This window comes from Labeo rohita, chromosome 9 (genome assembly GCF_022985175.1).
Source record: "Labeo rohita strain BAU-BD-2019 chromosome 9, IGBB_LRoh.1.0, whole genome shotgun sequence".
Classification (NCBI taxonomy): domain Eukaryota; kingdom Metazoa; phylum Chordata; class Actinopteri; order Cypriniformes; family Cyprinidae; genus Labeo; species Labeo rohita.
Window position 1 is genome coordinate 29,635,968 of NC_066877.1, and position 13,175 is coordinate 29,649,142.

General features: G+C 37.1%; 1 protein-coding gene across 4 annotated transcripts in view; it reads left to right on the forward strand.

The window, feature by feature from the left end:
• Positions 1 to 13,175, forward strand: part of itprid2 (ITPR interacting domain containing 2) — a 59,564-nt gene that overhangs the window by 42,942 nt on the left and 3,447 nt on the right. For 3 of the 4 annotated variants that reach the window (XM_051118778.1, XM_051118780.1, XM_051118781.1), the window contains 8 exons: positions 78 to 166; positions 3,177 to 4,709; positions 6,524 to 6,598; positions 6,753 to 6,868; positions 9,232 to 9,379; positions 10,113 to 10,178; positions 10,293 to 10,688; positions 12,984 to 13,087. In XM_051118778.1, the coding sequence (XP_050974735.1) occupies positions 78 to 166; positions 3,177 to 4,709; positions 6,524 to 6,598; positions 6,753 to 6,868; positions 9,232 to 9,379; positions 10,113 to 10,178; positions 10,293 to 10,688; positions 12,984 to 13,087 (2,527 nt within the window). Of the gene's footprint in view, positions 1 to 77; positions 167 to 3,176; positions 4,710 to 6,523; positions 6,599 to 6,752; positions 6,869 to 9,231; positions 9,380 to 10,112; positions 10,179 to 10,292; positions 10,689 to 12,983; positions 13,113 to 13,175 lie in introns of all 4 variants that reach the window. The other variant, XM_051118779.1, reaches the window with a different exon arrangement.

The window sequence follows — 13,175 nt, forward strand, 5'->3', positions numbered from 1 at the left end:
GAAAAAGTCTTTGACTGCTGGGAAATTAGTCAGTCAGTCACACTCAGTTTTGGTGCTCACGTTGTGTCTCCCTACAGAGAGGTTATTGAGGACAGCCAGCCAGCAGTCTGACAGCAGTGGGTTTGCAGAGGACCCATCCACAGACGGGTCGGGTAATCACCTGAAGGTACGTGAGTGTGCGCGTAACCATCTGGGCTCTATACAATCTATGAATACTAAGATGTCATCCTCTTCGAGCCCAGCAAAAACAGTATTTGAATTGAATTAGCTTGCACTGATACCATAAAAAGTATGATACTTGCAGTTATTTAAAAGATTAATATATTTCATACTTTACTAAATGAATATTATTGTTTTTTTATATTAGTATATGAGTAATAATAAAATTTATTAGCACTGCCTTCTTTTCATTGAAATGTAATCGTGTGTTTTTGTGTTTTTATTGGCACAGAAATCCCAAATTACATTAAACATACATAAACCAAATTTGCAGGTTGTTAAAAAGTCTTAGAAAGTCCTACAATTTAGTTTTATTTATTACAATTTATCATATTTAAGGCCATAAAAGTCTTAAATGGTACACTCTAAAAAATGCTGGGTTAAAAACAACCCAACTTATTTGGTAACCCAGCACTGGGTAAATTTTGGAGAGAACACATGCTGGGTTATTTTCACCCTGCTGGTTGCGTTAAATGTTTTTACCAAATATGCTATTTTATTTTATTAAAGTCAACTGTTAAGACTGGTAAAAATTATTATCTTGCTGGTTTAAAATGGACTGGAACTTCTAAAAACACACACAGAATTACTAGAGGCAACAGCAATAATCAAAAGATGAGCATTTATTATTAAGCAAGAACCCATGGACAAAATACAAGACAAATTGAATTTATTTGGGTGAATGCACCACAGTTTACAATATTACATTTAAACTTGTTTAACAAGAATTTTAGACACAAAAATGTAACATTTAAAAGTAGAATTCTAATTTTAGTGTATTCAACTGTATCTGAAAAGATAAATGAGCCAAATCTGAGCCGGTGAAGGGCTGCTGTTCGTCGGGTTAACTGCGAACTTCAGACCACGGCCTCGCGTTTCACTCGTAGCTGAAAGATGCCATGACTGACTCCAAAAACTGCCCATAAACAAACAGTACTAACATTGGAGAACATATTTTAAGATTAAACTCAGTACAGTAACGAATAAAATCCATTTATATTATGCAAGGCAAATGGTGTTTCCATCCTGTGAATCAACCGCTGCTGACGCAGATGACTGACATCTCGTCCTTATGTTGTGTTCGTAAACAATTTACAGCACAGTAAAGACTTTATAAATGAAATAAAATCTATACATACCTTTATTTCGCTGAAGAAGTGCAAATCGGCGGCGCTGAGAACTGCTCTCTCCTGTAGAGGACCCAAAAAGACTGACTGTCACTCAGCAGCTGAGTTGTTTTGTCAGAGACAGGCTCAACCCAGCAGTTGGGTTGAAAAAAAAACCCTGCGTTAAAAATGACCCAGCAACTTAGTTTCAGAAAAACTACCCAGCACCTAGGGGAAAAAAAATTAAAAATAACCCAATAAAATGACCCAAGAACTTGATCCCAGCATTTGGGTTAAAAAAAATAACCCAGCATTTTTTTTAGAGTGTACAAGAAAGTTTTTATTATGATTTCAGGAGGCTTTAAATTTGAGAACGGAAAGACAAAATTTGCGATATGGCTGAACATGAAGATTAATCAATTAAACAACAATCTATGATTTAATTGAATAAATATGAGTATACTGTGGTTATCGGGGGAAAACACTATATTTCTGCCGTTCTGAAACCGCCACCTGCTGGTAGAGAATGAATTTGCCTTTCAGTAAGCCAGTCTGCTTGTTTTTGTTCAGACTGAAAGTATTCAGATATTTTTACACAGCAAATATGCAGCTGTAAATGTGAACCGTTTTTTTTTTTTTTTTTTAATGCATTATAAAAATCTAAACAATTTAGACACTAAGATATATTTATATGTTATTAAACTAATATAATTGATTTTGAATATAGTTTAAATATAATAGTTGATACTTTTGACTTATCCCTTTTCCTAAAAATGGTTTAAAGGCTGCAATGTGAAGTTTATCATCTTGTAAATTTTTTTTTTTTTTTTGTTTTTGTGAAAACCACTATCTGAACTGTAAACCGTTCTTTTTACGGTTTAATGTTACCACAGACATTGCTCTACCCCACTCATATGATATTAATTTTATTTGTGCAGGTCTTAAAGAGTCTTAAATTTTATTTTAAAAATCCCGCAGATACCCTGCCATAGTTGTTATAAAATATATTATAGAATAAAATGCATATGTTTATTAAACTACTTATACTTATTATACCCATTATGTTAAAAATGGATGTTCCCAAGCTCATTAATATTGTCTAGTTACTTAAGAACATGGGTTTGTGGCTACTGGTAATACTAAAAAAAACAATAATGAGAATATTAACTTCAATAAGTTCTATAGGAATATCTCATATTTTATAGGAATGTGAAGGTGTAGTAAGTTGTGGACTTTGTCATGTCCAAACCCAGCATTTTGCATCTCTGAAAAGCATTCTAAATTGCGAAAATATTGAAATTACGAATTAAGATGCACCAGAACTTTAAATTGTGGCATATGTGTTCATAGGGGAATTTAGAAAGAAAAAAGAAAGTGAACGAAAGCGAAGTATGGTGACTCATACCATGAATTTGTGCTCTGCATTTAACCCATCCAAGTGCACACACACACGCTAGTGAACATACACACCGTGAACACACACTCGGAGCAGTGGGTAGCCATATTGCTGAGGTGCCCAGGGAGCAGTTGGGGGTTTGGTGCCTTGCTCAACGGTCTCACCTCAGTTGTGGTATTGAGGGTGGAAGAGAGAATGCTGGTTATTGACTCTAACCACCTACAATCCCTGTCGGACCTGCGACTCAAATCCGCAACCTTCAGGTTACAAGTCTGACTCTGTAACCATTAGGCCATGACCTGAATTTACAAAGGTTAAATGGAAACAAAAATAAATTGCTGGGTTCCAGGAGGTTAAATACAAAGTGTTGAAAGTGACTTTCAACATTAATGTTTTCAAGAACCAATCCTTCATTTGATAATGGAAGTGAAACTTCTCTCTTGAACTTTTCTTAGGTACAAGAAAGCTCAGATAGCTGTGACAGCGAAACTACAGTGACATCGCATGCAGGAGAAGTCAGCACACCCATAGCATTGGAATACCCCAACTTTGAAAGACTTCAGGGTGAGGAAGCCCATCCTCAGCCCAACAGAGGCACACTTAGCCAGAGTGGAACCAACCAAGAGGTCCCTAAGACCACCAGCCTTCAGATCCCCAATCCAAACTCTGACAATGTTAGCACCAGTGGACTGTCCCTTTCTCCTGACTCTGATAGGGCTTCCGTAATTGAGTCCAATTTCACCACAGCGCAAGAAACCACAGACTCTCCAGAAGTGGATTCGAGCACAATGGTAGATCCTGCAACAGATTCAATCTCGGACGTAGCTCATGAAGGCCACATATCCCAGCCTGGTTTAGGCATAAATCCAGGCTCCACTGAGGATTTATATCCATCCTCTGGGCAAGAGTCTTCAGACCTTGAGCAATGCCACACCATGACTCAAAGGAGACAAATGGCCCTCCAAACAGCCCATCAGAGGTCATCCTCTATGGATGAGGAACGTCCTGGCCGAGTATGGGTGAGGGACAGGAACTTGCTGAGGGAAAGCTTTGAGAGGAATCCTTTAAGGAGATCCAGCTCCCTCCCATCATCTCCGCTCAGCCCGGCTCGAGTGGTCACTTCCATGCGGATCCAACTCGGAAGGGGCTCGGTCAAGCACTGCACCCCACCTTCGTACTCATACCGATACGATGAGGAGAATCGCAGTGACCGAGAAGAAGTGGATTCTATTATGGAGGAAGACGAAGTAGATCATGTTGCCAGCCAATCTACTCTCCTAAATTCTGCTCCGAAGATAGACATGGGAACGCCACCACACCTCAACATACCCCAACATCTGACTCGCTCTTCCAGCTCGCTTTATAGTGTCCCTGCAGACTGGCCCCAGAGGCCCTTGGGTGAAGGTCCAAACTGGAGCACATGTAGCGTCCCAAACCTTAATCAGTTTACAGGTCCGGCTTACCCTCCTCCTCCTTTTCCTCCTCCTCATGGGTCCGTCTTCTCTCCGCAACACAGAGTAGGCTACAGCTCCCCGTACCCTACTGGACTTCCCCACCACACTCAACCACAGAGCTCACCTTGTCCTCAACCACTTCAGAGCAATACATTTACTCCACCACAGGGGGTACAGTTTACACCCCAGCACAATATGCATTATGCTCATCCTCACAGTGCACCTTACAGCCAATTCCATTCACCTTATAACGTTCCTCAGGGAGCTCCCTACGGCTCTTCGTTGAACATGCACAGCAGCCCGTACCAACCTCACATCCCTCTCGCACAATCCCACAGCGCCCCCTATAGTCTGGGCTACAACAGTTCTCCTCATCACCCTGGTGCCGCCTACAGTCATCCATACTATCCATCTCCCACTTACCCTTGCTCTTTTGAGACGCCTCCTGCACGTGTCCCTGCAATGGGCAGCACAGAGATGCAACTCAGAAGGGTCCTGCATGACATTCGTGGGACAATGCAGAACCTTGGTCAGGTAAGAATGGCCAATATTATTTTTATCCTTAGTGTATTACATAACCTGATGTGATTTTATGCCTCTCCAGACAGCCTATGGTTATTAATGAGACTGATTCTTATTCGTTTGTGAGTAAAGCTGGGTGGAATGATGGTATACACTGTTTGACATTAGAAATGGGTTGATTGGTGGAGTTTTTTTGTTTTTCCTATAAAATGTATTTTTTTTTAGGTTTTTGAGGAAAACATTCTAGTACTTTTCTCCATATAGTGGACTTCAATGGGAGCCAAAGGGTTGAAGGTCCAAATTGCAGTTTCTTGAAGCTGCATTGAAACTGCAATTTGGACCTTCAACCCTTCCATTGATGTTCACTACATGGAGAAAAATCCTGTAATGTTTTCCTCAAAAAAACTTATTTTCTTTTTTGACTGAAGAAAGAAAGACATGAACATCTTGGATGACATGGTGATGAGTAAATTACCAGGAAGTTTTTATTCTGGAAGTGGACTAATCCTGTAATGGTTATATATTCAGCCACTTATCATAATCAGTGAGATATAAACAACACAAAAATGCATGAAAATCAAGAAGGTTGTCACGCAGTTCTGCTCATTTATCCCATTCTTACAAGGTGCCAGAAATTATCCCACATTCTTTGCACTTCTCCCACACTATTCATTCTAACCAAAATACACACATATGGAGCAATTCCAGTCGTCCCATCAATCCAGTCTTCAAATTCTGGTGTTCTGGGAAATTTTCAGTTGTGTAAATCATCCTGGCAGCCATAATTCAACCAGTCTTGAGAAAAATGCAATTTTTGTTGGTTACCATTGATTTATCTCCATGGGTAGATCAAACCCCAACCATTCTTCAAGTATTCCCAGAAATTTACACAAGAACACATGAACTAATTTTGTCAGGATTTTTGGTAAATAGAAAAGAACAGCATACTGTATGTTTTAAATGGGAATTAGAAATCATTTGTATCAGTGATTATAAGTCTTAACTGTCATTTTTGATCAATTTAATGCATCCTTACAGTATGGAAGCCCGTTTCCGCCACTGAAAAAAAAAAAAAAAAAGGTTGTGACCTTTTTTCTCAGAATTGCGAGATATAAACTCACAATTCTGAGAAATAAAGTCGCAATGGCGTGATATAAACTGAGTTATAAAGTCAGAAGTGTGAGATATGAACTCGCAATTCTGTGAACATATCAGTCTTTTTTTTTTCTCCTCAGAAATGGACATTATAACTCGCAATTGAGAAAAAAGTCTGAATTGCGAGATACAACCCTGCAACTGCGAGAAAAAAGTCACAATTGTGAGTTTATATCTTGTGATTCTGACTTTATATCTAGCAATTCTGACTTTACAACTCGCAGTTGTGCCTTTATCTTACAGTTCTGAGAAAAAAGTCAAAATTGTGAGTTTATATGACGGTTCTGAGAAAAAAAAATGTTAGAATTGCGAGATAATCGCAATTACCTTTTTTATTTTTTATTCCATATTAAAAAATGTGGCTTCCATATTACAGAATAAATATATTAATTAAAAAATAATCTGCCATATACATTTATATGCATGTGCTTATACATGTATGTGTCTTGCGTGTATGTATATAGCCTCTGACCTGGAATAACTGTTCTGTTTCGAGTCAGTAGTATATCTGCATAAAGTGGAACAAGGAAGTGTGTTCCGGTTTCTTGCGAATCCCACCCGAAATGCAAATAATCAGCCGAGTCAGCATGCTACATTATCCTGGGCTCCGTTTAGACATGCTTTTCCTGTGTGACTCATAAGTCATAACCGATCTGTGGTTTTGTTGGCAGAGCTCATCCGTGCATGGAGGGGACACACCCATTGACAGGATCAGCACACCGCACTCTGTCCAACCGCTTTACGAGGTACATCATTTCCCGAAGATTGAAGCAGTCACATGCTAGTTCATTTTCATAACCTTGAGTTGTGTCACCAGTAGCCCATATAGCTTGTGCAATAGTTTTTGGGTAGTCTTTAATCCTATTGTGTTTGTCCTCGCTGATTTCCTGTGGGCTGCAGGAGCTCCAGATGCGACGCAGGAGTCTGAACGTCTTCCGGACTCAGATGATGGATCTGGAACTGGCTCTCATGAGACAGCAGTCTATGGTCTACCAGCATCTTAGTCCAGATGAGAGGTGAGGAACTTGAAGTTAGTTCCCCAAATCACAAGCCACAAAGAGAAACATTTGGCCAAAATTTCAGACACTGTGAGATGTTCTGGTGTAGAAAAACCAAAAAAGAAAAAAAACAGCTAATTTTTGTAGCAGGTTGGGTGATTTTCAGACTTTTATTTTTTTCATTCACCTAGGGTTGATTTTTTTCCATTTTTGTTTATTAAGTCGAATGTAATGTTTTGCCAATGTCTTTATTATTTAGACATTGAGGAATCGCGATTTTTAATAGAAATATTACCAAACATCACAATTAGACAGTTTGACAATATGCCAGTGAAAACAGTAAACGGGAACAGAACGATCCAACCGCATGCCGGCGCATGTGATTAACTGCTTATCGCTAGGCGCCATTCACAGAATGTGCTTTTGTTTTGACAAAGATGTGACGCAGACCATGGAATAGGAAAAACATGCAAGAAAATGAGAGTGAACTACTTTTAACTTGAGCGCTGCATTTTTAGAATGCCGTTTCATGCATTAGTTGCTGCAAGAGACGCGAGTGCAACAGTTCAAAGCATCAGTGTTTACATATAATCAAAAACAATGGAAAAGTAGCACAATCTAATAAAAAAACCTGTGAAGAACTACTACTGTATGTCTCAGGGTTTCCGCGGGTCTTAAAGTCTTTAAAAGTCTTAAATTGCTTTTCTGTGAATTAATGCCTTGAAAAGGTCTTAAATCAGAGCAGCAAGTCTTAAATTCATATGATCATGACATTGTGAGGGATTGTTTCCTCATGTGTTTCATTTTAAAGTGAAGCGAATGTGTATTTTCTGTGCTACATGGCTTAGGTCGCTCAATATTCGTTAATCAATACACGGTAGATGGCGGAATGTGCTGCTTCATCTGTCAGTCACCTGAAGTAGAACTTGTCGTTTTGATTTTTTTTTATTAATTTTTTTTTATAGTAATAAAATTTATTTAGTTCACGCTGACGCTGAATTGCCGCTAATTTGAAAGTGAAAGTAAAATGTGCACGCCGCACCTTTTTTTTTTTTTTTTTTTTTTTTCCTCTTACATTTTCTTTAGTTGGTCTAAAAAAGGTTTTTAAAAAGTCTTAAATGTACCCTCATAAAACCTGCAGAAACCCTGATGTCTGATATTTCATGTTTGTATTGTGGTGACAGGCTGAAAGCTGGTGTTCAATGTTTTTACAGAAGATTTATAGTTAATAATAGTCTACAGGTGTTATACCTTAAGTCATTTTGAAATTGAACTACCTTGACTTTTGAGGGTTTTTTTAAAAGCATTTTCCTAATATTATTTCTGAACATATAATCTGAATAAGATCTTTTCTGCAAAGATATTTAACAAGTGATTTGTTTAACATGTTGACAACTTAATTTGTGATGCACTTGAAATAGAATTTTCCTTAACTATAGATTTGATAAAGAAAAAGTTACTTGAATCATGTTGTAGTTATATTTTCAAGCTGACTAGTTAAAAATTGTTAAAAAAAAATCTAGATTTTAATTTTTTGCCATATCACCCAGCCCTACATTCACCAATTTTATAATAGACTGCTCCCATAAAAAGAACTAACCATACAGTATGTATGCAGTACAGTAAGTAGCACCTATTGTTATATGTACATGTTGGCACCACAGTTCCTGTTGAACTAGACGCCTGTACAATTTGACAGAGAAAAGGCGGATATAGCCATAAATTGATTGTTAAACAAAGAATCCTAAAATGTGTAAACAAATCATAAATACTAATGAAATCAGCATATTAGAGTAATTTATTTAGGAGGATCATGTGACACTGAAGGCTGAAGTAATGACTGCTGAAAATTGAGCTTTGCCTTTACAGGAATACATTGAATTTTATATGTATAAATATATTACAATAGAAAACAGCTTTTTTTTTTTTTTTTGTTTGTTTTTGTTTTGTTTTGTTTTTTGTTTGAAGTATTTCACAGTTTTTACAATATTATATTAATTTCCTGTAGCACTGAATGGCTGTGCTGTTTGACATGGAGAAAAGGCGGATGTAGCACTAAATCAGCCATAAAACAAATGACTTTAAAATGTTTGAACAAATCATAAATGCTACACTATGTTAACTCATCAAATTAAGTTTAATTAAGTCACGAAAGTCAGTTTAAGTTCAAATGAGAGCCAATTTGATTATGAAAGGTTAGGGCAGTAACAAGTTTTAAGTATTGAAATTGAAAAACAAATAACGTCTATCAGATTAGTACTGGCCCTTCATAGTTCTAAAATATAGATTTTCTGTATTAACCTTTACTAGCTTTCTGTAAAACTGATAAAAACTGAACAATGAGAAACTTACATCTTGTATTGGGGTTTGTGATGTTGCAGGCAGGAAGCGGAACAACTTCAAGCACTGCGGACTGCAGTCAGGCAGGAGCTACAGGAGTTGGAGCTGCAGTTGGAAGATCGTCTGCTCTCCCTGAATGAACAGATACGCAGCAGCTCGCAGCAAAGCGGCCTCTACCGCCACCACATGGTCAGTGGATGCAACAGCGCTACCACCTAATAAATTGTAAACTGTGCTGTAATAGCATAGCTCAGACCTATTCTGGTTTACCTAATATGCTACCTAAAGTATGTTTCTGTTAGAAAATAATAGAACAGAACAGTAATTTCTCATTTTTATTATAAGCTCTCAGGATTGGAAGTACAGACTAGTCTAAATGTGAATTCCAGTGTGAATTTCACTGAACCTAATATGTTTAGAATAGCCATAATAAACAGACATCTACATTGTGATTATGTAATATATAAAATATTGTTATTGAGTTATATTTCCAGCAAAAATAACTTTTAACTTTTATATAATGTTAGTATTACGATTTTCACAAAAATATTAAGCAGCACGTCTGTTTTCAACATTGATCAGATTTTTCTAGTTTCTTGACTAGACATGTTTCTTAAGCAGCAAATCAGTATATTAGACTGATTTCTAAAGGATTGTGTGACAGTGAAGACTGGAGTAATGATGCTGAAAATTCAGCTTTGCATCACAGAAATAATTTATATTTTAAAATATATTAAACTAGTAAACAGTTCTTTTAAATTGCAATAATGTTTCACAATATTACTATATTTTTGATCAAATAAACACAGCCTTGGAGAGCATAAGAGACTTAAAAAACATTGAACATTTAACACCCAAATCTTTTGAATGGTAGTGCGTGTTGATGTTTTTTAACCTTTAGTAACAGATATGTGTCTCGCAGGGCATGCACAGAGGTCACAGCATGGAAAGCCTGTCTAATTCTTCAGCACTGCGAGCCATGGAGCCGGTGAGTGGATTATTCTCATATTACATAGTCCTGTATCAGATATCATCTGCATGCCTTGTTCTACTCTCAATTTCCTCTCATCCATTAAGTTATTGTATGTGAATGAATGTACAGGTGACGGACCTCCTGAAGGAGCAATTGTACCTTCAATCCGAACTGAGATATGAGGCTGCCACACCCAGTTCTGGCCGCTCGTCGAGGGCCTCCAGCCCTGGAAGATTCAACAGAACGCTTGAGTCTTGCTCTCCTTCCCCTCAGAGAAGCAGTGTTTACCGGGCCACCCTTAATGTCACACCCTCTGTCCCTCCACGGCCTGGAATGGAGGTTCCTCGGCCTGTTTCCCCAGAGAGGATGGAGCAGAGCATGACACCTACTTCTTTAGAGTTAAGCAGAGATGAGGACGAGACGTCATTGGATGGTCGCAGGAGCGGGACGATGGAGGACTGCAGTCCCACTGAGTGGAGGAGTAGAAGTGGAGGGAATGGTGATCTGCAGCATCTTATACAGGAGGTGAGAGAACTTATACAGTCAGCCTGATGAGAGGACGAATGTACTGTACAGCATTGCCAACGGCCAATGTTAAGAAATATCTGAGAGCTTAATGCCACAATTGACCAATCAGAATTGTATGGTAGTATCACAGAATGTATCACAGAATGTAATTTTTTGTTTTCAAGATGAGCCTTTTTAATCTCAGAATTCTGGCGTTTTTCTTGGAAAAAAAAAAAAAAAAGAATTAAGATCTATAATTAAGATATTAAGATATTAAGAATTAAGATATATAAAACTCACAATACTGAAAAGAAGAGTCTGAATTGCGAGATATAAACACTCAATTCTGTGAAAAACAAGTCTGAATTACGAGATAAACTCAGTTTTGTGAGAAAAAGTCTAAATTGCGAGATATAACGCTCAATTCTGTGAAGAGTCTGAGTTGTGGGATATAAACATTCAATTCTGTGAAGAAAAGTCTGAATTACGAGATAAACTCGATTCTTGCAAAATATAAACACTCAATTCTTGAAAAAGAGTCTGAATTGTGTGATGAGAAGTTGATTCCGTGAAGAAGAGTCTGAATTGTGAGATTTAAAAAAAAAAAACAAGTCAATTCAGTGAAGAAAGGTCTGATTGGTGAGATATAAACACTTAGTTCTGTGAAGAAGAGTCTGAATTGCGAGATAAACTTGATTATGTGAATAAAAGTCTGAATTGCGAGATATAAACACTCAATTCTGTAAAGAAAAGTCTAAATTGCAAGATATAAACACTCAACTCAGTGAAGAAAAGTCTAAATTACGAGATGTAAATTCACAATTCTATGAAGAAAAGTCTTAATTTTTGAGCCATAACTCAATTCTTTGAAGAAAAATTGAATTGCGAAATATAAAAACTCAATTCTAAGAAAAGTCTGAATTGCAAGATATAAACACTCAATTCAGTGAAGAAAATTTTGAATTACGAGATGTAAATTCACAATTCCGTGATGAAAAGTCTAAATTTATTAACTATAACTCATTTCTGTGAAGAAAAATTTGAATTACGTAATCCAAAAACCCAATTCTAAGAAAAAAATCTGAATTGCGAGATATAAACTCAATTTTGTGAATCTGAATTGTAAGACATAACTAATTTCTGAGAAGAAAAGTCTGAATTGCAAGACTAGCTCAGTTCTGAGAAGAAAAGTGAATCGCAAGACATAAAGTCAATTCTGTGAAGAAAAGTTCTGAATGGTGAGATACATACTTACAATTGCTACAATTTAAGTTGTTGGATTCCAAAATTTGGAGGAACTTGTTCACCTAATCTCACTGTAACACTTTTAAACCTTGCTCTCACAAGTTAAAACTCACAATTAATAATTACCTTTATTTTGTTTTATTTATTTTGTTCCATGGTAGAAATAAGCTTCCATAGAGAGACATGTAAGAAATACTGTTAGATTCTGCTAAAGAATCAAGAAATTATTCTGTGTCAAACCTGAAAATGCAAAAGTGGCATGTGTTTCCTTCTTCATCTCAAAAGAAAGCGGAAAAAGAATATTTAACACTTTGGCACCTTTTGAGCGAGCTCTTTGTAGCCGTAATGGTTTTTGGTGGTGTTTGTGATGATTGACACATTTTCTCATGAAATATCATGCATCAGTTTATGCTAATTTGCTAGACTGTCATGATGGTCCAGCAATTCTGATGCTTCTAAGGGAAACTTGGACCGAATTGGATCGCCTTGTAGTCGCCTGGCTAATTTCATGGCCTGTAGAGTGATGTAACAGCCTGGCAATACCCGATGTTCCTCATCTGTGTGTCAATATGTATTTGACACTGCATAGTACTGCCAGTTCTTTGGAGTTATATATGGAGAAGTGTTCAAATTGTTTAACATAAATGACCTTGTTGTTGAATGACAGGTTTATACAGTAGATGCCTATTCTCACAGTGTTGGGCAACTTTTCAGTGGTACAGCCATTTTCAAAATAAAAAGTTTTTAGCTTTTCTAATAACAAATATTTAAACACCAAATCTAAATTAATTCATTTAATGTGAAACTAGTCTTAGAAACTAATATGTTTAACCAAGTTGCTTTAGAATATGTTTCAGCTGATAAAAACATGACTGATATTCCAGAGAGTATTTTTTCGACTGAATAGTAGTGGTGTGTTGCCAAATGTTTGTGTAGATAAAGAAGTTAAGATCAATTATTCACCAATTCAAGTCCCTATGCAGCATTTTAGGTTTTATTGTATATTTAGTGTTTGATTTACCTGCCTTTAATGCAGTCTAACATCATTTCTTATTGATTATTTTGCAGATTAAAGAAAGTATCGCACATGAAATCAGGCAGGAGATTGTGAACGAGCTTCTGGCTGCTGTCTCGCCACGTAGATCTCCTCTCCCAGCCAGGAAGCCCCCTGTGTAAGCATCATAACAGAGGATGGAGGTTGGTTCTGATGGATCACATTATTATGCGTAATACAGACCTGTTGATCTGTCGAATGTAAGA